Source organism: Vanessa atalanta, chromosome 8 (assembly GCF_905147765.1).
Source record: "Vanessa atalanta chromosome 8, ilVanAtal1.2, whole genome shotgun sequence".
Lineage (NCBI taxonomy): Eukaryota > Metazoa > Arthropoda > Insecta > Lepidoptera > Nymphalidae > Vanessa > Vanessa atalanta.
In genome coordinates, this window is record NC_061878.1 from 5,665,781 (window position 1) to 5,692,803 (window position 27,023).

Genomic DNA, 27,023 nt, shown 5'->3' on the forward strand with positions numbered 1-27,023 from the left:
CATTTTCCTCTGCCAAGTATTTTATATTATGCATTTGCATGTTACAAGACTTTTATGGCTTTGTGCAACCAATTTAACTTGACGATAAGTTCAAGAACTTACTTTGGTAGTTACAACTTGTACTGAGGACCAATCACATTATGACAAATATGTTCTTTTTTTAAAATATTTTCTAAATAATTATTTTAAGGACAATTTGTTGTGTTTTCATATAAACAAGAAATGGTAAATGAAACAATAAAATAAGTTAAACAATTTGAAGTCTACATATATTTAGATTTCATTAATTTATCTAATAAGTTTATTTTATATATTATACATACATTTCGACGATATTTTAATAAACAACACTTTGGAATGTACAAAAAATAATAACTTCATACAGTGTTTTTGACCTATTAATATCTATAGACTGAATTAAATTCATTTTATTTGTAGTATGTACGATCTATAATCGTACACAATATTATAGTATATAGTCCAAGAGCTATCAAACATTTACTTCATTGACGCGATAAATGCAGCATCATTAACCACTGTTGGAATATCAATCCATTTCATATACCTTTTAATTATGTTCACTGGTCGTGACAAAATGTTGTATAGCTCTTAGACTATACATGTATGCGTTGATGCGAGCATTTATCTACACTTATTCTAGTATCACTGTTAAAGTACTTCAAACCAAGCCTCATAAGCTCATAAACTTCGATATTTCTTTGAAAGTCCAGATCAAAACAATCATTGCTTTAAATTCAATACATGTACCTGAAACAAAATTTTAAATTTAATTAATTTATATTAAAAATGAAATATATTCAATTTTATTTGTTTCGATAATTTATTACGAATGAATTGTTAGTTTGACTCCACAAAATATAAGTATCACACAACTGACTAAGTAAGTACTTTATATGTATGCTTTTAGCTGCGCATATCGTGGAAGTACCGGCAGTATATCTTGGAAATTTGTAATATGAGTTTGAAACCCAGAAAACGACACCCGTCTAATTTTGTCTCATGCATTACGTTAGAAATATTAATCATCCAATTCGACAAAGCGAAGTTATAATTAGCTCGTTGTGAAGTCTAAAAGTGTATTTTGTTTTCTACTACAAATAAGTGGTTAGAGAGAACCCACTGCATAAATAACAAATTTATTCAGTGTTGCCAGTATTAGCCACTAATTTCCCCAGGGCAGCTTAAAACGGTAACCCGCGTTAGTCTATTGTAGAACACTTTAACTTTTTTTTTATATTTGTTATCAAATATTATTTTTTCTTATGGCAATGTATTTTTATTTCTGAATAGGTATCTTGAATAGGTTATGCATTTCATTTCCTGGCTAAAGTCCCACGAAACCGAGTGGCTGTTTATTGATTTGTGTTAGTATGAAAAGTTAGTAATCAAGTATATCATCAAACTTAGTGCTTGTTTAGTTCGTCTTATCATTTATTTTGGATTTGTAGTGATATGATTATTACATTACAATTTGAAACCATTGTTTTTAGGATAAGGACAGACCATTCTATAAGTAATCACTTCGTATCTCAATCGTAAATTATTGGAAACAGTTATACGCTTTTAATTTCTATATCCTTTAATAAAATTGATGTTATATTAAATACAAAGTCGCACATCATTTTCAGACAATTCACGCTCAACGTGATCAGCGTGGTCGAGCAAACTCTACCACGCTGATCCAATTTTGGGTAGGTTGGATAGATATGTGGGTTTTATTGAAATAAGACACATGCAGGTTTCCTCTCGATATTTCCCTTCACCGCCGAGCAGGAAATGAATAATAAAAACAAATTAATCCCGGTTTGATAATCGGGCTTGAACCCGCAATAATCGTTTAAGATGCACGTCCTCCAACCACTAGGTCATCTCGGTTCTAGCCTGTATGTTCTTGTGAAATTGTACTACTAGTGTATCTACCACTGTAGATTAAGCCGATCCTCCTCGTCAATCTGATAATTAGAGAAAAAATATTTTTATTTTAAATACCAAACATGTGTCCTTCCAACATTTGTATTCATATAAAAAATATAGCCAACCATAAATATTCGTACAAATATGTTTCAAGGCTAAGTAAATATTTGTGTTCTATCTCTTTTTCGCGATCACATAAACCGCTAGACGAACATCGAAATAGACGTTTATATTTCTATCAAACTTGAAGGGAAACGTTATGAATTATTAATGAAATCTTCGAGAATTTGGTACCTAAGGCGAAAATTATTTCTCGAACTGAAGTCGTTGTACAAATAAATATCTAATATTTTAGCTGTGTGACTTGAGTCTACCTCTTAGAGTTTAATTCTCATCTCAATCTTTTGATATTACACATTAATTCTTACTAACCACCGCTGCACACATTTAATTTTTTTATATCGTATGATATGATTATGTATTGTGAGTTCAATTAAGTTCATCATTTAATAAATACATACATATGCTGTACACGAATAATTAAATATATTTATATTATTAAAAATACTCGTGAATACAAAATAGTTCAGTAACTAATCGGACCTAGGTAATTAAAATTCCACTATCTTAAGCAAATAGCATTATATGCTTTCAAAACTTTAATATATGTTTATACAATTTGCCTGTTCGCCTATCCCTCTAATTGATATGGTAATGTATACATATAGTAATTTACATATATGTATATCATGTAAGTGTATTTTGTGTACATGACCCGACTGCTTCAGTGATATTGTTCAAAATTATACCACAGAACATATTATACGTAAACGTAAAATCACAAATATTGAAAATAAAATCAATTATTCATATACGTTTTGCGTGGTTTCATATCACCTTTGGGTATATACCCCACGGTGGATGCTATGACGTCATCCATCGAGACTAAATTTTTAAAACGGAAAACAGATTGGTAACTCGTGAGTAAGAAAATCTTTATATTGGAATTATTAACCTATTAACGCAACTGATACGCTGATATAAATCGGGGTTTTTTTTTTTAAACACTTAATAAATATATTAAATTTTGAATACATTTTGCATTCAAAATATTATTGGTTTTTGTCTACTAACTTTATTAACAGGACGACTGCCTTACTACTAGCCTTACTTTGAATTAATATTAGATCGTAATATATTCATGGAGAATCACCTCGATATATATTGTGGGAATATGGCTTTTGATCTATTGAAGGAGTCAAGTAATTCGAAAGTAATAATAGTAACAATATAAGTACATCAAATAATAAAATGAATAAATACTCAAGTGAACTTACTATTAACGCAAGTAAAATAATATCTAACTAACGAAATATTCTGACGATTGTTATTAAAGTTACATTTTAACAACGAGAATATACCTATTATTAAATGCGGCAAAAACAGACGTCGAACTAAACTTCCTAACACCTGCAAACCATTATTAAATTATTAAACATTAATACGTACCTCTGTTAGAAACATACTTGGACAATTGTGTACGTGAATATATGGTTATAGTTGTGACTGTATCTCGCACTACAGGAGGTTCTACGGGGAGCATTGCTTCGCATCGCACGCGTAAAGCGCCGCTCGCTGTAGTGGGTACGGAGACACGTAGCACTCGCCACGATGCGCGTAGACCACCCGGCTGGGGAGCGCTTAGCTCTCTACGTTGCCACGGCTCGGTCTGTTGGATTAATATTATTATGAATAAAACAATGCAACGCAATAAATTCAATGTATTGGGTAATTTAAAGTGTAATAATTCGTTGATTTCCATAATGTTACACATTCGCTGCTATATAACAGTTTATTTGAAATATTTTAACGTATACAAATTATGAATTAATATTTTTTACTAACTCTTCTAAGAATACTATTTTTACAGTTATAATCATTTCATCTAACACCATATTATACTTATTCAAATTAAATATTTTAAAACACTTATCACGCATGCTTATGAAAATTTTAATACACACATTCAATGCACTAAAGCGTATAAATTAATATATTCGTTCTTTATTATAATCACTACTTAAACTAGAGAACAGAATAAAGAGGGTAGATTATTTTTAAAATCCTATTAGTTACGTTTTTATTTTTCCTGTCTCAATTATTATTATTATTAGAAAGATACATTCCATAAATACGTATTGAAAAAAAATAACCTCTTGATCCAATTTTTACTTAAATATTAATGTTATTATTTTCATTCTTTATGGTCCATAATAGCGCCTGACATTGCATAATAGCATCCAATTTATTTCAACAAGTTGTCACTATTAAGACAAAACGCCGACCTATTAAGTTTTATTGTATCTTTGAAAATCTAGCTTATAATAAAAATATTTTAAAAATAATCATGCAATTTTTAAATATAAACATTAAATTATTGCAATTCAATGGAACTCTACTGGACTGGGTTTATAGTATTTATTAAGAAAGTTATTTATATATCCTTTCTTTTGGGTCTTTTCTTAATCTTCAGACAGAATTGAAACCATTTCTCAAAGTAGCATAATAAGCCATACAATAAATACAGTAGATATTTTAAAATGAAATTTAGTGCATAGTGTAGGAGTATTTCGCAAAATATATTAACCATTTTAAAAGGCCGTTAGTGAAGATTTAAAGTGCCTCGACTGCTAAGTCTCAACAATGAGCTCAGTTAATAGCATACAAAACAAACGCTTCAAGTTACTATAAAGGTTCCTTGGTGAAGGTAGGCTACTCGTAAATAATACGCCCCTTAGCTGTTAATGTAAGTTTCAAATTTAGTATTAATTTAATTATTAAATACAACTCAATTATAATTATTTTAATAAAAAGGGTCAAGAAAATTAATACTTTTGCTTGCTTTGACAATGCCATGCTCAAACTTTTAACGCTTACGTACGACGTATTGCCTTATTGTAAGTCAAAACTTATTAATAAGTTATGTGTTTTTTTTTTTTGAGGATTTATCTGGCTACAATATAGTTACGATTTGGTATCATGATATGATAATATAATATCGACCTCGTGACTTATAGTATTGTTGGAACAACTCGTATCTACACGTGACAGGTGTCTGCTTCTGTTCATCCTAGGACAGTGGCCGACAATCATCTTCCTACGTACATATTGTCATTTTATTCATATTCTTGTATTAATTCTACAATAGATTATATCTGTTTGGAATGCAAATTTATGTGTAAAATTTTACGGTATCTATATAATATATATAACTATATTATCGATATTTGAAGGGAATTTTAAAATAGCTGCGCAAAAATAGAGAAATATCTTATAATAAAATAAAGGTTATAAATACTATGTTACTATAATAATAAGATACTTTACAAAAAAATACTAATATACCTAATAGGTGATAGCACATTATAGCAGTAACGTTTTAGCGTGCTTTTTATTTTAATGAGACAATGACCATTGCTGAAACTACGATAACGCATTAAAAATATAAGTAATAGATTAATTTATATAAAAATACAAAAAACTTTTATTTTCGGATGAGCATTTTTATAAAAAAATATCCAGTGTCGATGATAACTCAGCGAACGCAATTCAATCCTTGACGAACATATTTACGAGCAATATTAATTTGTTATAAACTAAATTTAAAATATATATTTTTTCAATTCAGTTTCGCGAGATATAGGACGTTAGAAGATAACAAGTTTAATATTATATCGACTCTGACTTAATTTTATTAAATGTAGCTCGTAATTTTATTTATATCTATCAAAGTATTAAAATTGATTTTGTAATTAAATGCAATGTAGAGCCTATACGCACCGACCCATACATCCTCTTCTCTTGAAAAGGAGCTTATTCTACCAAGTTCTTACAATACAATTTTCCTTCACCGCCAACCACGTAATGAATTATGAACATAAATTAAGCGCATGAAAATTATTTGTGCTCCAACAATCTTCCGTTAAAGTTCATATATCAAATATGTGTTCTAGCAACTAGGTCATACGTATATCACTGAATCTAAAATTAAACTTCTAACAAAAATTAACTTATAATTTTGGTAGAAAAACAAATTATTTTTTTCGGGTCGAGGAATCCAAAAAACAAAATAAGTTCGTCATCTGAATATACTATAAAAAGACCTTGTTAGAAAGATACTGTTTAAGCGTTCATCATCTAACTCAAATACTAACCGAAAACTTTATAACATTTTAATATCTCTTTTTCCCTTCTTTTTATCTTTTTACTTTGTAAACTAGACCTATAAAAGTTTTTATAGTAAAAATTTCATATTTCAACAAGTAAACACAACTTTAAATGCTTAGGCAAATAAAGTTAATAACATTAAAATTTTATCTCTTGACTAATGTGTTACTTAACAATGATGTACTTTCTACTTATAAAACGTACTTTCAATTTAAATTGAGATAAAATTCTAAAAAAATACTATTATTTTTATTCTTACTATGCGAGTAGGCAAAGTTCAAAACGTAAGTAATTTGCAAAATCGGAACAGAGCCAATATAAAAATGCATAATATTTTCTTAATACAAAAGAACAAGCTATTTCAATCGGAAGAGGAAATGTAAAAATTACATCAAGGAATCGTTGAATTTGCAATTGTTTTAATTTGTCGATTCAATTGCCGACTAAGCTCAATCACAATAATTGATAGTACCTAATCCAGTCAGATTGGATTCCTGATTCCATTAGGCGAGCAAGAGAGCAAACAGTTAAATCGAGTTAGCCTATCTCTTGAGTGCACTGCCTACTGCGTCGGAAGCACTATGGGTTATCCGGCTTTTGCTTGTGGATTTCATTAAGAAAATGTGTTTATTCGGTAAAAAACTTAAGTATTGAAACGTAACTTATTTACACAAGGCTTTTAATTCAATTTTTTGGTTTGGTTTGTGCCATAGATGTTGGACTGTGACATAGGAAAATTAAAAAAATAATAATCTTAGTTTAACCTGTGTCTTTTTTAATGTGTGTATATTGAGGTCAAACAATATATATTATACAGAGCACTCTTATATCTTAAACATTTACATGTATATGTATTTATATACGAATAGTGTTTACATAATTATGTGTATGTATGTCTTCGAAGAAATCACGAGATGGATTTTATTTAAATTATAAGCTTTAATCAAATCCCGGAATAAAATATATCCGACATTTTATAAATATTCATCCCGAATACAAAACCGTTTGTTTTAAAATAAATATCTGATCACAATTGGCGCCAATATCAAAAAACATATGCAAAACGAGCTGTAAGTCTCGACTTCGTCTGAGTGATAAAATTATTTTATAAATTTCTCGAACGCAGACAAATATAAATCATCGAAAAAAATCGAAATTGGTCTCAGTTAGGAGTTCAGTTACATAAACACGAATATAAGCTTATATAGATAAAAATAGATACGGGCAAATTGATAAAAACATTCTTTTTTAAAGTTACCTAAAAACAATCGTTGAACTGTCTCTTTTGGCACTTAACACAACATTTTAATTTAATACTTCAATAACAATTTAACTTCTTTTTTTATGGCATTGGTTGGTGGACGAGCATATGGGCCACCTGATGTTAAGTGGTCACCACCGCCCATAGACAAAGGCGCTGTAAGAAATATTAACCATTCCTTACATCACCTATGCGCCACCAACCTTGGGAACTAAGATGTTATGTCCCTTGTGCCTGTGACTACACTGGCTCACTCACCCTTCTAACCGGAACACAACAATACAGTGTTATTTGATGGTAGAATATCTGATGAGTGGGTGGTACCTACCCAGACGGGCTTGCACAAAGCCCTACCACCAAGTAAAACTTAACTTTTTAAAATATTATATTTTTTTCGCAGGGTTGTTTTAGCAGAAGTTTTGTATGTATAAGTTTATATAATATATATAATTAATTTTATAAAAATAAGTGTGTATAAACAATATTTATTTTTCCTCTGAATATTAAAAACGATTAAATGATATTAGCTCTAGCATAATATTTCTTAAAAATATGAATATATTTATGAAGATGGTTTTCATAAATATTTTATTCAACAGATTATTTTTTAAATAAAATTATAACAAATCCGCATAAAAAAAAGATGACTATCGACTTTAAGAGTCAAAACTAAATTCAAAGTTCATAAAACTGTCATAGCATACAAAATCCCAGACAGACTCATTTATTATTTAGCGTCTAAGCCCCCAAACATGTTTCAGACGTGTCCATAAAATGGAATAGTTAAAAATACAACAGAAAACATCTTGTCATACATTTCAATAAAATGTTAGTGACATACTTATGAATACCCAACTTCAGTACAATTCTCTAATGAAGGGTGATGTGAAGGTTAGTTACCTAGCTTGAACTCAAATCCAAATATGAGGTTATGTAAAAATAAAAATTCTAGCTTCGTAGTTTTTGTAACGAGCGCATTTTGTTATTAGCATATTCATAGCTTGTTTTGAAACGTAGCAAATACACACACACACCCACACACACACCCCTTGGCTCTTTAATTTAAAGGGAATTCTGAAATATTCTCAGTTGCGAATTGTAATTTTTGAATAATTTGTTTTAAAAAAAAAAGTTGTTTTAATTTTCTCTCTATGTTAGTTGGTTTTGTTCGTATTGTAGAAACTTAAGTCACATATAAAAAATAATTGCATTTATTTTCAAACAGACGGTTTAGCGTGGGTGTAGTCAAAGCAATTTTAGTATTTTATTTCTTTAGAAAATTTCTGTTCGGGTTTTTGTTATATAATAAGTGTGGGTGGTACGTAACCACAACAGCTTCCACGTAGCCCGCCCATCAACTAATGAAACACGTATTAAATGAAAGGTATTCTTTAATATGCATAGAAAATCCAATATTGATATATTTTTATATACATATATTTACCTGTATTGTGTCTTGTAAGCGGAAGTTGGTCACGGACTCAATGTAATCCAATGATATGCTAATCACATTGACGCTGTAAACGATATTAGACATGACCTCGTAACCTAAACCTAATGGTTCCTAATTATATCATAGGGATTAATTGACAATCTCTATTATTCTAATATGTGTTAAGAGAATAAGGATAAGAGTATGTATAAATGTTCTAGTAATTACATTAAGTAACTTTTGAAATATAAAAGTATTACAATTCTAATATTTATTTACTGAAAAAACTCTTAAATTAACTTTATTAACTTGTGACAATGTATAATATCGGTAATAGTAGGTAGGTTTTATGTGTAAAAAGTTTAATTTAAAGGCTTGCAGTAGTTCAAATACCGTGTACCATATGTAAATATTGTCAAGTGCGCATCTAATAATAACGATTATATAATCTAGTAAATAAACCCGTCATTATATTGTTAATAGTTTAATTAATTATTTTTATCCAGCAAAGGGACTTCACGAATTGTTTGTGAATAATAATACGATACGATTGAATTGAATATCATGTTTATGTTATAACTATTTTTTTTTAATTCTTGGAGTTCATAGCTTCAAGTTTCCAATGGGAATATAGCATTTGTATACAGTATTAAACTCCTTATTTATTTTTGCGTTAATTAAATTGGTAATATTAAGAATGACATAATTATCAGAGCATTATAAAATACTAACATATATTGTAAGCAATTTATTTAAAAAAATCCGCTTGTAAATTTTCCATTGCTGGCTTCCAATGATTTGGAAGTTTTTCACGCTGCTTCATTGCTAATAATTTCATATGGAATGACTTCCATGTGAAATAATTTCATTAAGCACATGCATAAAATTAATTATTAAAAATAATTTAAATGGTGATTTACACTTTGCAGTTTGGAAATGTTCTAAAATCCAACCACCTATAGGTGATAGAAATGAGTTTGTATCAAAAACGTTGTATTTAAATTCCACTTGAAAATTTACTCCTACTGAATTCTAAGAAGTTTTAATTCAAAAATGCGAGGCGTATATAAATCCTTTAACACGATACTGATACAGCAGCTAGTACATAAATACGTACTCTTTTTGGATCGTGAATTTTATACCTCATTCAAATTTACATTTTTATTTTCGTTCGGATAGTTCGATATTCTAAACTTGGTAAGAATATTAAAAATCAGTATGAAAGATAAAAACGTATATAGATAAACTTTAATTTTGATCATTTAATATGTTTTTTTTTTATATTCTGTTATTAACTGCTACCATATCTTTTTTATTATTTTAGTATCTGTTGAATATTGTATCAGCTCATGTTCAATTTGTTTAGGGTCTCATAAATCTAAGGCTGTATTTGTTAAGCAAATACTTACGATATCAAGGTTACGACTTATATGGTGATGCGAAACGCCGTAAAGATATTTAGGCAAAAGTTTCTTTTGAAGGACAAAAATGACAATCGAGGTTTAGTAGGCGATTGAAATTAAGAAACTTAATATTTTAAATTCTCATTTTCTTAAAATTAAATCAATTAGCTCTATTCGGACCATTGTAGAAGAAAAAAGATACTAAATGTCGCTGACGGAGAGCGTGTGATCGTCAGCTCGCCACGACATTTCTGTCGTTTAGAACTAATAAATCACGTCAGGCAAATATATGAAAAAGAAAGAAAGGATCACTTTTAAAATTCGAATATAACAAATACAGTTAAGTATAGTTTACATAAATCGCAAAAGTTTAAAAGTATTCTTTTATTGACCTCGAAAAACTGCATCATTTTTAAAACACAATCTGTAAATAAAACGTATACAACAATTTTAAGTCGTTCTTATTTATTCTTATTTATATTTATCCCAGAGCTCCACATTCGCATAAAGGTAAAAGTCAAGATGGCGGAAGGAAGAAAGGTCTGAACAAATAATACTTTTGTTTTAAGATGAAGAAAAATCCCGCAACCGTTTTAAGAAACAGTGACAATAAAGTGCTAACTTCATAGAGCTAGACTCTCCGCGAGAGGTTGCAGACCTTAATCCCTAAGTTTTTGGCTTGCTCGTTATTTAAGTGTACCACTCGGTTCGTTCCTTGGACTGCACTATAGCAGTAATTTATTTAGTGATAGTATAAATATTCCACGAAAGTAGTTTATTCTTTGATAGTTCCTTAGCATAACCAGTATCACCAGCCTAACCATTAACATCATTTAGTTATTTAGCGTATCTAAATAACAGATTCATAGAGTTTTTAATTTGACAGCTATTTAAACACTGTACTTAGCAACTGGATTAAATGTAAACAACGTCTCAGAGTAACAAATGTTCCTTAGTATTTAATATTTAGTACGATATCGTTTAATTAATAATCGTTTCAATTAACATTTCAGTGTTCTTTTATTAATATGCAAAAGATGTTTACAAATTTTAAGACATTTATTACGACTAAGCATTTCTTTGGCGTTAAAAGTGTGAATATATACGAACCTTTGCGAGTTCATTGTCTATATACCAATTAATGTCAGACGGCGGAAGCGAGTAGTCGGACGTGCAGTTGAGTAGTATTTGCTCCCCAGGCTTCACTAATTTGGGAGCTCCAATTATTATGGGGTCCTTGTCCGGCATCGCTGCAAAGAAATTGATTTAAGTAAATCGCATACAAATAATGATTCTTATTTGGTCACATAAATTGTACGTAAATCGTACTCTATTTTGTTTATTTCTGAAGCAAAATATTTATTTATTTATTTACTTATTTGGTAATCCAACAGTTTTTATACAAGTTGTTTTATATAAGTTGATATATTGACTATTATATAACATATAATTAAAACCAAAATAGGATTACACAGGTAACTTAAACATATTTATAACTAGAAGACGGTAGTAAAAGTACAACTGTTTACGGATGGGAATCCAATATGTGCGTGAATTTTTATCTTTTTTAATTATAGCTTTTTTAAAAGCTAGTTTTGACATGCTGAACAGATCTATTTCTGAGTATTTTGAATTATATGTGTGGACCATGCGATTAAGGACAGAGTTGTGTGCATAATTAGTGTTTAGCTCAGGCGTGTGGAATAGTGCTGTGTGTCGTGTGCAGCGATTAGGAACTCTAAAATACCAAACGCTCAATAAATCGTTGCAATCTATATCTCCGGTTATTATTGCATATGCTACATGCATATCGTAATGTCGTCGTCTCGTTTCTAATGTTTCAATATTATATTGTTTACATATATCAACATAATCGTTAAATTCTTTAAAGTGCTTGAAGCAAAGAAATCTTATGAACTTTTTTTGTATTCTCTCCAGTTTTATAAATATGTATCTTTTTATTTCTCGTATTTGATATAATACGTAAATAATAGGTCTTAATACGTTAATTATTTACAGATATCTTTTCTACGACAAAGTGGCGAGTTTGATTTTAATGAGTTATTTTCGTCCACAAGTAAATTGATAAAAACCTCTGAAAATTCTCGCTTAAAAAAACATCTGTACCCACGCTTTTAACTAACAAAATAACATGAACACTAAACCGAATATTTAAACATAAAAGAACATATCGACAGTTGACAGATTTCCAATTTCGTACATCAATGTCGTTTAGTCATAAAAGATCTATAAGGTCGGATAAAGTTTCGTTGTCTGAATTAGGAAGTGAGAGGGACGTTAGCTAAATAGCAGAGAACTTGGCGATTAAGATAATCCTATAAAGGAACTCCAGTAACATAAAGCGCTTTGGTGTGGAATAGTAGAAATGTGTGCGTAATTAAAGTTTTCGGTACAACTTGGTCTTGTTAGACTCTAGCTTCGAATTTCCAGTTCGAATTTGAATGTAATCCCTATTCAATACCAACCAACAATATATTTACGGATTTTAACTGCAAATTGTGCTAATTAGTTAATTGTTTAAGACGATATATCAAAGCCCCATATAGATAAAATATACTTAAGTCTAGTAATAACATTATGCGAACAAAACCCCACAGATGATGTCCTGTGTCTGTTTAAATCTTTTTAAAATGAAAAAAAAATGTCAGTGTGGCCACGTCATCCAAGAAGACGACAAGCTCAAAGTCCATCTGCTGATGTTCAGTAAAAATATAAAGTAACGCCAAAATTTATAAAAGTAAAAAGTAAAAAAAGGTACGGGCAACTGTGAGCCCGTGTATGTTGTATATTAAATAAAAAAAAAAATCATTAAAGGCCTGCTGTTTCAAATAGTAGCGTGAAAATCTTAATATATAGAATAATATCCTCGGTTGACTCTGTATTTATATGTACAAGAGCAATTCTAGAAGCATCTACTCCTATAATCTATCTTCATAGTGACTAAAATAATGTTCAATACTTGCAAGAATGTTTAAATAAGTAATTTTGATATAACAATTGAAAAAAACGTTGATAAAGATTTAAATTGAAATTGTAACCGAATATTGTGGGTGGAAACTCGCAGAAGCACTAGTAACATTGTAATTGAAAAAAAACAGTTATGTGTTTCTACTAACACGTATTGAAATGGCTTCGAACCTTCTCAAAACGAAATAAACTTATGTACAAACGTAGTGGAACATTTACAGGCTACTTCTACTCGTTTTTTAGATAATATACTCGTATATTTATCGACGAGCCACGTTCATTTTTGTATATAGCAGGCTTCAGCTCTGTGAGACATACTGACTTTTGACTTCTGCAAAATTCGCATAAAAATCTTTTTAATAGAAAGATAAGATTATATCTGAGCATTATATATCCTTATGATATTTATTGTTTGACACACACAAAAGTTACAAGTTAAATTTAGTAGAATCAAACAATGTCATTTTCTCCGAACAAAATAGAAATATTTATTCAAACGAGTCCCGCCTACGAAAAGATTACATTAATTTTCTACAAAATTAATATATTTAGTATGAATTTATTTTTTCATGTAAATACAATGTAACTCTCCGTCATTCTTCTTCTGTGTACCAGAAAAACAAATAATGACCGGTTTTTATGTATGACTTCCATTGTACAAGTTTTGACTGTTCACTGGTTTATTTAGTGACATAACTTTATTGGTGTTATAGAAGTTTAATATATGAAAACTTATTTTACGTTACCGGTTTGATATTAAAAAAATAGTTTATGGTTTTTTTCAATCCCATTTATATTTAACACATTTATATTCAAACTAGTTTTATCATAGACAAAAATATTCATATTATATGATTACACAAGTAGGTACCTAATTTACCGTTGATATTATTAATTTCAGTTTCGGGGTTTGACTGTCCTAGAAAAGACAAATGATTGTTATCGGACGAAAATTAATTTGGATTTTGAAAAAGACTCTTTATCAAATCTGAGGATTGACTTTGGTCTGATTTTATGATCTCCTTCTGAACAAAAATATGGTCACGGCAATACAGGTGTTCTCTCTTTTCCATCTCACTTATAATCCGATGGCTCGCAATCCATGACCCACGCATCAACGGCTTTATATAGTTTTCGAGGCAAGGGATGTAAATATTGATAACTTTCAAACTTTGGGCTGTAACTGAAATTTTTTTGTTAGAAAAAGTCAATAGATTTCTATTGACCAGGCTAAAGATTTTAACCCATAGCGTCGGAAATTTCAGCCTTATACAATAGCAACTACAATAATGAGTCTTTATCTATAACGTACTTGTTGCAGACAATTAGGTTATTTAGGTATCCATTCAATTAGCAGCCTAGCCTTTTTCTAAGCCGCTCATACCGCTTAGACGATGTTTAGAGTCAATACATCTTCCGTTCATAGCAAATTACATTATTCTAAAATGCGCTGTCTAAAAATAATAAATTCACAGTATTATAAGTATATATATATAATCTACTTAAGATTAAATAAATAACTGAATATAATCCCAATAAGATATTAAAAACGTTAATCTACATTAGCATATTTTTAGCATCTTCACAAGTGAAAGATGAGTTCGCTGGCTGTGTAGAATGAGCTGGTCCCATTACATGTCACATTTCGGGTGCGCTTAACAGAGTGAGATCCAACGAGGTATCTCTAATACGAAAAGTACGAGCAGCATTTTAAGGTGCGTATCCACTACGTTGGTGGACTAAATGTGCATCAGTAACTGCTCCAGTGGCCACGATCACATAGTGCTCCGCTTTGTTTTCGTACAAAAGCCGCCGTCAGCTGGAGTGCTTACTGTACAGCACGCAACGTTGCACGCTACAAAAGCGTAAACTTATTCACTACCGCAGCAGTTCAAAAAGAACTACAGGGGAACAAGAAAACCACAAAAAAATGGTTTTCTAAATTGATTTGTGAATAACGTTGACCATTTATAAAAAATAACTAACCAATCGTGACCAATTCAAATAATTTTAGATTCAATTCCTAGGATTAATTTGACCCGTTATTTTTTTTTTCAATGACCTTGGATTTTAAAATCGTTAACAAAGTATTGACCAGTTATTAAAAACTACTGACTATTTATGAATATAGTCAGTAGGTAATAGTAGTATTTGTGACTAATTTGGACCACTTATGAGGCCGAACTTCGTAATGGGCCGCTAATAGATGGAGCAGCGGAACGAACGTAGTGGAAATGCACCCTTAGCGCTTACAAATAAAACAAGATGACTAAATAATGCAAAGCCGGGGAAATAGAGTTTTCTTAAAAATTACTTTACCATTAGCTAATTGCAATTTCTTCATATAACAATTATTTATTTACACATGTTTAACATGGTCTATTATATAATATTGTAATACCTTTAATTTCTATATCTATTTCTAAGCATTAATTAATTTATAATCGTTTTTTTTATAAAATAAGATCGCGATGCAAAAAGTCGCAAGTTTGATCCTGAACCCTTGAGCTATTGTCGTTCCCATTTCTAGCACAAGCTGTAAGCTTAATTGGAGGGGTGAATAACTTAAAATAGGGCATTATTAATATTACTTAAAAAAGGTGATATTTATAATATAGTAAATTAATGACGCAAGACGTGGGCGGAAAATATTAATTATATGATACGAACGTAGAGTTTGAGCTCATGTGCTTAGACAAACATGTTTGTTAATCCTAACTTTAGGACCAAATCGCCCGTCAAATTCTACTTACTGAATAAACTTGCCCGAATATTCTATAATTTACATATACATACATAGTGATTAGAAAATAACAAAACTTGAATTTAGATCGCTTTAATTAAAGCAAACGATTATTATGGAATCGAAATAATAATAAAAATTTCATAATAATTAACAATTATGTGTTATATTTGTGTTTGGAAAGAAATGATACATTAATTATTAATTAGTGGGTCTCCCGCGAGACTTCGTGTTTATTCAAAAGATTTTTTAGGACTTTCGTACCTTTTTTCGTCTCCCTAAAATTAATTCTTTGTTAAATTGTAATAATTAAGTAAAATGCAATCAAGAAATTACTTTAATTTTCTGCACATCTACGGCTGGAGCTCCGATTTTTTATGTGCAGCTAACGTCCCATAATCACTGGGACAGAAATCGGCTTACGCTATTAATATATAAGATTTTATTTGATGGATTAAGAAAAAAATGTGTTAACGTGTCACCTTATAAAAAACCGGTAGTATACAATTAAACGGTATTTTAGTATTGTAATTTGTTTGTCATGTTACGTTATGTTACTATCTATCTATCCTACGGATAGAAAGATAGATATGAACTGTATAAGTATAATTATGAAGTGGCATGTTGTTGTCATGCATAATGCGTGAGATCACATCACATTATGCTTGTATCACTCCAATTTCTTACGGAACCAATGTATATGGGAATGTTACCATCGTCAACTACTTCTGCTTCGTACGGATGCAAATAAAGGAAACGAAAAGTGCGCTTAGCTAAATGCTAGCTTAGCTAAGCTCTGTCATGGACGAACCACTGAACCTAATTTAATAAAATTTAGTATGAAGCAAGCTTGCACACCAAGGAAGGACGAAGAAATAAGTTTGAATCGTAATTTTATTCTTAAAAATTGATCACAATTTGTCCACGGTTTATAGGATTTGGGTATTTTTAAGAGCCGAGTTTAAAATTTTTATTGTTACAACTATCCAACCAACCGTTTCGCTGCACATATTTTTTGATGTAAGTATACATTCGAATAAAATAATGTAAAAGATAATTTTAATACGAGTCCAAGGTAACTAACATATTTAACTGTATCCGAATAATAATAAGTGAAAAAATGGCTTTCCATAAAAAAAATATTTGTTAATTTGTAATGGATTAAAATACTTATAATTAATGTTCCTTACAAAATGGATACAATATGCTATTAAAGATTTATATGTAAGTCTTTATAAGTCTATATTTATTTTAATTTTAAAAGAAGAAAGTGGAGTTACTTAAAAATTATTTAATTATTTATAGATAATAAAAACTAAAGAAACTCACCAACTACAGTCATATGTTTCGTTTGCCTCGCTATTTGAAACTTAGGCCCTTCTGTAGATACTTCACAGCTGTACGCTGCGCGTGTTGCGATGGGGGGTGGCATTACGCGTACCATACAGGAGTCTTTTTGACAATCACCACCTTGCACCATGATTCCCGTTATATTGAACAGGCGGATAGGTGGCTGGAAAGATTAACTATTATTAATATTTTATACAATATATTTATGGGTGCAATTAACCGTATAGTGAGCTTAATTATGTTTGATTTTACGTTTAAAACTTTAAAAATTATTAAGTTATTTTACATTCATAATGGATGTCTCATTATGCAAAATTTAGTACCCATGTCGCACTATTCAGATTTTTTTTTGTAGTGCACAAACGAAAGCAATTACACAAATTCACTGACATAATAAAAATGTTATTATTCAAGTACACTCCTACGAGCATTTGAATCGTCATTTCACAGGGATAAATTTAATGCTACCACCGTTTCGGAATGTAGATTTAGCCAAGAGGAATAAATAAGTAACTCGGTAAATTTTTTTTTGATTCGTAAATTATGTAAGATTTTTTTTTCATGTCCTGATGAAATTAATTGATGTCAAAATTTAAAGTAATATTATACCTCAGAAATTGCATTGATATACATTAACGTACTAATTAATGTCGTTAATGACTTTAATATCATTTTAATACATAGTCAGGACTTAAAAATAGACTTTGAGCAACTGTATCTCATTAAAATGTACAGTGAGCATACTCCACGTGGACACGAGACTTCGTTTTATCAAGTCAAAAGGATAGATAGAAATATAAAGAGAAAGATAGAAAGAAGAATAGATAAATACGATATTTTTTATCACAATTTAGGTTACATTTGGAAATAGTTTCGAATATTGGATAGGAGAATTCAGGTGCCGTTACTAACGCTTATTATTATTATTCTGTTATATTTTATAATCCCATCATAGCATACGGGAGGTAAATGTTATGTATGTAACCGTTAATACTTTTGTTAAATAAAAACAATTGTTCGACCTAATTTGAAGTCTTCAAAGGTTTAATTAAAAGTTTACCTACACGTTTAATTTAATTACTAATGAACATTAAATAATTACATTTTACTTTAATAAAATTAAACCAAAAAATATCAGAAGAGAAACATGTTTTTCAAATCACGCAAAGCGGTTAAATATTTTATTCGTGAGTTACAAACTTAAATTAAATACACCACAGAGTATAAATCAATGTTACCTTCTGTGAGGGATTGTATCTGAATATTTCGTGTATGTCTCTGTACCACTTGACAGAGTGCAGTTTCTGATCGTCCATTTCAAAATGACAGCTCAGCTCCGCCGCTCGCCGAGGGTCAGCGTACAGCGGGACCTTTAGCTGAGTGATTTTGTGCGCCGATGTTATAGCTGGAACAAAATTAAGAATTTTAAGGCATGTTTTTAATTTTGGATTTGTAAGCATTTAATATAACATTTTCACCAGTACTAATGGTATTTAATTTCTTAAAAAACAACTTCGAATTTCACATCAAATTGTAGAAACACTTGTAATGCTATTATTATAGATATTGGTATATATACTGATATTCAGTAGCAAGTTGCGTTTGATCGTGACAGATTCGCGCAAAAACTATATAATACTGTAATTTAGGGACACAAATAAATAAATATATATTTTTTTTCATAATGTTATGAGAAAATCATAAAACAATAAAACATTACGAGATATTTCTAAAATGTTATATAAATAATTATCAAATAAGAATCGTGTTGATCGTTATCGATAACACATTAAAATTCTTACGAAATAACTTATCATTACATAAATTTAATCATAATCCATAAATTAAAACTTAGAAGTTAATACTGTCCAACTTAGACCAGATGTTAGCAAGAACTTACGGGTATGGTAAGATATATTAAAACTGCGTATCAATATGAAATATCGATACTCCTCTAGCTTTAAAATAAGGCTAACCTAACCCAACTTAGATATAAAACGTATTCTTTAATAAAAAAAAATTAAACGCAATTTAATGTTTATGGCAACATTTTATTTAATTAAAGTCTGTAAATACGTTTCGTGTTGTATTAATGCAACCCTTTGGAATAAAAAATAAAAACCTTTTGTTTTTAAACATTACTTTTGTGATAGACAACAGACTGTTTACATTAATATCGTTTTATGAGCAAAAAGATGTCATATCTTTTAATTACTCTGTGGCACTGTTATTTTATATATTTCTAATTTAAAAGAATGAATTTTATGTTTTATTCACCTTTTTCCGTTAGTTTATTAATAGGACAAAGAAATATTAATTCAAAATGTCACAACGTTGTCCGTGGAGGTTTTTAAAATTTTAATTAAATTAATTTTGACAACTTATCTTGTTCCACTTTTCCTAAAACCAACTTAGCTAATTAGTACGACATTAAAATAGATATTAATTACTTTAATGTATTATTAAAGCTCTCTTAATAAATTCGAAGTGATATATTATAATATTTGTAGGAACATTTACTATTTCAATTAATATTAATGAATATTATTAATACTGATCCAAATATTCGTGTCTTATTCCAAAATTTTGCTGTTGAAACAGTCGAACATTGGAGCAGTATTACAAACTATAACACCGCACCTTATTGCCTCCACTTGAGGCTAAAAGAGGGTTGGTTTGATTTTTGCTCAGAGGATCTGAGTTGCGATTCAACGGGGAAATGCTGCGAGCATTCTTGCCACCATTCCAAGCGGTCAAGATTTAGTAGTAACTATTTTTAATTAAAATTTATAAATAATTATAAATTCAGTTCTTAATTTAAGTAAGTGAGTGATACATTTCTTTTTTAATAATGTTATTAATAAGGGGTTTATATTTTTAAAAAGAACATCAAATTCCCGTTTGTAAAAAATACAACAACATAAATATAAATTTAAAGCAGGGGAGGCTCTCTACATAGTATAAAACAAAGTGGCTTCCCGCCGTCTGTACGTTTAGATCTTTTAAAATACGCAACGTATTTTAATGCGGTTTTCATCAATAAGGTTTTTATGTATAAAAAGCTGAGAATTTCAACTCTTAGTAGCTTATTCAGTTAGGCATTACAAAAAAAAAGTTATTTTAAACTACTTAATCACGAAATTTCAAAAACAATAAAACCAACAAACTTGAAATTTGGCTGGTAGGTTCATAGGGTTTACCCATCCGCTAAGAACGAATTTTACGAAACTCCATCCCTAAGGAAGTAAAACAGGGGTTGGTAGTTTTTTTTTTTCGCGCGAGTAAAGCCACAGTTTAACTAGTGTTTTATAACCATTATATTTCGCACCTTTTGTTAACATATTGTATCTAGACTGTTTTTCCTTAACCATATCATTAAATATAACAATGTACTTTAAGTTAATATTTATGTATACAAACCTTGAATATATTATTGAATCCAAACGAACAAATGTAATTACTTTACTTAACATAGAGCTAGTACAATATCCTGCGCTAACAAAACATTATTATTTCATGTAAATTTAATATTACCATATTAAGTGGTAAACACTTTCGAACTGGTATTTCAATGCGACGCCAAGCTGCACTGTTTTTACAGAAATATCACGTATGTTGAAGTGGCTTCGTACATTAACATAAACACAGTCGGAATATATTTCAGAAACTTAAGCCTAATGGTTTTGTGAGGGCCCACTTCAGTTCTATTCGTTTTGTAACAATTTAAGATTTTGTTATCATTCGAAATATAAAATAAGTTTAACGTTTTTTATTTATACGCGTGTTAAAAATGTTTATATATATAAATTTGAAAGTTTGAATGGATGTCTGTTGCTCAATCGCGCTAGAATAGCTGAACAGATGTGAATGAAATTTGACATAGAGATAGATAATAGTCTGGTATAGCACATTCGGGTACTTTTATCACCTGAACCACTCCTTTGCCTTCACGCAGAGGAAGCCGCATGTGGTATCTAATTTCTTATAAGCTAGGCGAAAATAACAACTTGTACATATACCACTGCTGACTTTATATTCAAAACAATAGAGGAGAGAGTTTATTCCACTACTCTGAATGTGAGTTATTAAAGAATTATAAACCGAAATCAAGCACATGAAATATCAGAGGTGCTTGGCGGGTCTGTATTGATTATTTTATTCAATAAATTATGTACTTAAAATAATTAAATGTACTTAAAAGACGAAAACGTTAATTAATTAATCTTATTAAAAGAGTCTCGGAGTTAAGATATAATTTATACAGACGATGTTTTTAATTAAATGTGCACAAAGTTTTTGAGCGAACAAACATCAATTTACTTAAATATTAGTATTAGTTATGTACGTTTGGTATATTTTAAGTTTTACTTTTTGATACTTGAAAAGGTTACATTCAGGTAAACGATTGACGTAAATTCCCATATTTCGCTCACTTTACTTATCAATACATTTACATTGTAAAGGGCATTGACCATTAATTACAGGCTGGTATAGTATTACTCACAATACAGCCATATACAACATGGATATAACATCTCCTTCTCTAATCACCATACACTAAGCCTTACCTACTAATAAAACCGACTACAGAAAAAAACACTGAAAAACAACAACACGAAACATACACTCGTAGCGAATAAGTTTTCATCACCTGTTACACCAACACTTGACTTGGTATAGGGCGTGCGTACAAGTATGTAAATTGTCCGAACACAGTATACGTTAGTAGAATATTGATTCGATTTTATTTTCTCAAATTGTTCGAATAACACAAATAGAGTATACGCGTTTTGAATTAAATTTCTAATGAGGTAAATATTTGTGATGAGTGTCTGTTTCATTGAACACTTATTTTATTCAGTAGCATTGCCTTTTTTCATTATATTATATATAAACATTTTTATTCACAGAGCCGAGATAGCCCAGTGTAACCACTGAACGCGTGCATCTTAACCGATGACTTCGGGTTCAAACCCAGGCAGGCACCACTGAATTTTCATGTGCTTATTTTGTGTTTATAATTCATCTCGTGCTCAGCGATGAAGGAAAACATCGTGAGGAAACCTGCATGTGTCTAATTTCAACGAAATTCTGCCACATGTGTATTCCACCAACCCGCGTGGTGGAATATGCTCCAAACCTTCTCCTCAAAGGGAGAGGAGGCCTTAGGCCAGCAGTGGGAAATTTACAGGCTGCTGATGATGATGATGATGATTCAAAGATTTATTATGTCAAAAAATATTCGCTTTCAACTTTTTGATTGGCTGTTGATGGCGTGCTTGAAACATTAATATGCATACATTGGTCAAATATACCATTTCATTGACAGTAAAGGCTCTTGAAATTAATGACTAACAAAACGCATCCTATAGCTACGTATATATAGGTAAAATAACATAAGCTGCAAATATAATACAGGAAACCAATGTTGACACACAACTGAACAATCATGCATCTAATGAGTGTTTGTATCTAATTACGAATTAACAACGACCACTACGGTCAATCTTAATATATCCTAATGCTGAAACAAAACGCAAAGTCATATTGCCTGTGCTCTGGAATTAGACAAAATATGTACATTGCAAACATAATAAGGAAAGGAAACAAATGTTTACAGAGGTCGTACGGGCTCGGTCTACACAAACATGCAACTAATTTGACTGAAGCTGAACTTCTCACTAATTCCTCATCATATTATAAAACCAGTCGCTTACACTTTTTTATTATTAGAAGGTTTTATGTTTTTTAACTATCGGTATTATAGATCTAAACTTGCAAAATAATAATAATAGTAAAAAAATTTTTTTTTTTTTAATTTATATCTTTATAAAAATGAGTAATAACAATGACATTATGTTATAAACGTTTAGTCTTTTATACACTAACTAGTTATCGCTCGCGACTTCACTTCGCAGGTTGGTCGTCGAGTATAAGGCATAAAAAGTAGCTTATTTCTATCCTTGGAGTTCAAGCTTGCTTTATACCAAACTATATCAAATTCGCTTCAGTGGTTTGGCCCTAAAAGAACAACAGACAGACATACAGAGTTTCTTCTGTTTTTATATATTATATTATAGATGAATTAGATAAAGGAATGGATGATACACAAATTATTCTTACTTGAAATATCTTTTAAATTTGCAATAATTAATATAATACAATTAAATACTTACCATAAAGCAATTTATTTAAATTTATTTAAAATGAAAAGAGTTATTTTCCACTATTAAAAGCATAAAAGGAATAACTACTCTGAAACTACTTAAAATAAACAACGATATTTGTTTGAAACAATAATAATTGGAGAGCTATAAAACAGTGCCCATTTTACACTGAGCTTTATCTAAATTGAAAATCTTCACTGAAGTGGCAATCCCGCCAGCTCTGACGCATATATTTATTGCTACTGTTATGAATGGGCATAATAAAGTAATAAATAATAAAATGTATAAATTTGAATACAAACTTAACGTTTTAATACATTGGACGATAAAAATAATGGCTTTTTATTTTTTAGTCTGGGCTGCTTCTTTAAAACTTTTTTTTTTTTGTATTTTATAAACGTAGGTTTTCATTTTATCTGCCTTTTTAATACAATTTTGTTCATTTTACTGAAATTTATAATATCATTTTTTATATCAGATTAAATGTTTGTTATGAGGGTTATTTTATTGTATCCTTTATATATATATTTAATTATCCGATGTCTTAAATTTTAAATTAGAATAATAATATAATCCATAAAATGTTAAGAAAAATGGAAAAGAAAAAATCTAATTTCAATATTATTTAAGAAATGAAATTTTCAAGAACTGAATATAATCTTACATATAATATCAAAATAAAAAGTTTCTCGATAGAATAAAATGACTTAGCGACAACGGATACTAAGTTTCCGTCCCCTAAAAGAAGTCATTACGATAACGAAAGAAGCTGTCAAATGTCCCGAGATTAGACCATTGATATAAATCAATCTACGCCCAGTAGTCACGGCAAATTGACTGTTCGCTTTATTGGAAGCATTTGATGTACGGTCAAGGATTTTGTACGATAGTATGTAATTTGGCGTGTTCTGTTGAGCGTGCACATGAGTTAAGATTAATATCGATTGCCTTCTTTTTTACAATTCGAGTATTGTTATTTTTATAAACATGTATTCTGAAAGTGAATACCCTGAATAAATAACTCAAATATCTTGAGTTTATCAATTCAATTTTCGAACTCAAATTCAATTAAATGTTTTCATAATGATGTCACGAACACTAAACGCATGTCACCATGTAGGAATGTGCTTGAGTTCTAATTTGAAATGTAGGCGGCAATGTAGTAACGGATCTGTGACATAATAATAACGGCACGAGAAATGGTGGGCCATAAAGTAGGAAAGTGACTCAGAGTATTATCAATCTAAATAATTCGTCTGGGCTTCCTCATTTCGCTCATCTCTTAATGCAACATTATGTCATTATTCTCGATCGTAATTCATACGGTAATGTACCATTCACACTATTGCCTTTATTTATTTTTTATGTTCTTTGGTACATTAATTTTACTGTACCTTGTATTACAATTCCATTGTGGGTAATAAAGAAATAACGTTATATTATAATTTTCTTATATTTTAGTTCTTTTTGAGGTATTTTTTTTAAATGTGTCGGTTCAGGTAAAACATATCTTTTTTTTAACTTTGATTCGTCGGCAAATGTCAGTTGTCACCTAAAATCATAGAAAGCGAAAGAAATTTTAAATATCCGTAGAATAAGAGAGGAGTGGTACGTATCCAGGCTTGCAGTAAGTCCTACTCAGATTATTCCTACTCAGTATTGTTGTGTTCCGGTTTGAAAGGTGAGTGAGCCGCTGTAACTACAGGCACAAGGGACAAACATCTTAGTTCCGTAGGTTGGTGGCGAATGGGCGATGTAAGAAATGGTTAATATCTCTTACAGCGCCATTGCCAGAGGGCGATGGTGACCACTTACCATCTGGCGGCCCTTTCGCTTGTCCGCCAAACGATATCATAAAAAAAACCTATATATACATTTCATATTCACTATAATATTTATAATGTAAGCCACTAAGAAAGTATTGGAAAAAATATATAAAAAGAAAAAATATAATAAAAAAAATATTGCCAATTATATTGAGTACTATCTGTAAAAGGTTTTGAAGAGAAATCTCTTGATCTAAAGATTCATACATAAGTTAAAACTAAACAAGTATTCTCTAATGGGACAGTCTTTTGTATTTTCGCAAAAATCGTCCCCTTATTTTCTTAATGTAAATATATGAGATAAAACATTTTTAAAATTACCAACGTATTATTTGCTCATGACAATTTATTATTACAATTTATATAAAGTTGATCAAATATTATTGTTAAAGTCGACTATGTAATTTAATTTGGTACAGAAAATTTTCAACACCAATTTCAAATAAAATTTTTAATCATCATTTAAAGCTTATCTGATATTATAGATATCCTAGGCCAGAATTCAGAATCAGATTCTATACTTTTGCTCCTCTAGGTAGAACTTATATTCTGAGTTGGGAGTTACTTTACAAATAATTTAATCATGAAAAATTACAATCCCAAAATTCTTGTAAAAGCTTCTTTGAATAAAGTATAATATTTTGATTTGATTCGAAAGGATGGAGAGAAATTTAATTCGGCTAAGTTGTCCATCTATTTGCGTTGCTCAACAACCGACGAAAGTCTAGTTTTCCAACCTTATTTCGCCGTCACCAATGAACTACCGCGTAGTATATTCTATAAAAAATATTTCACTTAAAATGTTAGTTCATAGTTCTTACCTTGATGTGTCAAAATGATGATTGATATTAAGCTATTCTTGGCGATTCATTTGCGAATACTTAATTTAGACGAAACACGTAAATTCTTAGATGAGCCATGACGGTTATTAAATTCTGTGATAATGATAAAACGACCCTTGAACCTTTGCAAACTTTATTTTTAGAATTAACTGATGAAATATTTACATTTTTTTTATTTTTATTTTTAAGTAATCTATTAGGGAAACGTAACTCTATATTCTTATAATATTGCTAAGTATTAGAAGTTAGTTTATGTCTTATGTAAGACAAATAAATAAAAATAATAAATATAAAAAACTATATTGGCAATCAAAGTTCATGTAAATAAAAAAATATTCAACATTTCAAGCGTTAAACTCGACAAGTGCTTTATAAAACACACATAATTATAATGTCATGCTTTAAGTATTTGCGGGATATTTAGCATGTTTTTTATTTTTATTTGGTGGAGCTCGATATTTCGACATTATTTACGAATGTCTTGTTCACGAGACTAAAGTTTGCGGGTAGATGTTGACGGCATTAGAAGTGTCCATATCGGACTACCAAACGGTAAATATCCCGTTTCAAATACTTATAGTAATAAAAATAACCATGTTAATTTAAAATCTTATGTCATGCTTTTATCGTATAACAAATAAACCAGCAAATTTTAACTACAGAGCAACTTTAAGATTATTGTAGCGCTTAAAACTAAAAAGTTTGAAACTCGTATTTCGCTAGCTGAATTTAAATTTTTTAATTTAAAGTTTATGCAGTCCCAAACTGACAGACTAAATTAAGGTGCGAAGTTGGGGATCGTGTCAAAAACTTTAGCGGTCATTGTACAAACGAAAGGGTCAGATCTAA

The 27,023-nt window shown here is 30.0% G+C and overlaps 1 protein-coding gene across 2 annotated transcripts in view; it reads right to left on the bottom strand.

Moving 5' to 3' along the window:
* Window positions 1-333: 333 nt before the first annotated feature.
* The window catches only part of LOC125065748, a 56,088-nt gene continuing 29,398 nt past the window's right edge, over window positions 334-27,023 (bottom strand). Inside the window, exons 2-6 of one of the 2 annotated variants that reach the window (XM_047673545.1) lie at window positions 18,578-18,744; window positions 17,319-17,502; window positions 11,369-11,508; window positions 3,462-3,664; window positions 334-768 (exon numbers count right to left, since the gene is read on the bottom strand). In XM_047673545.1, coding sequence (XP_047529501.1) covers window positions 756-768; window positions 3,462-3,664; window positions 11,369-11,508; window positions 17,319-17,502; window positions 18,578-18,744 — 707 coding nt within the window. In that variant the 3' untranslated portion in view covers window positions 334-755. Of the gene's footprint in view, window positions 769-3,444; window positions 3,665-11,368; window positions 11,509-17,318; window positions 17,503-18,577; window positions 18,745-27,023 lie in introns of both variants that reach the window. The other variant, XM_047673544.1, reaches the window with a different exon arrangement.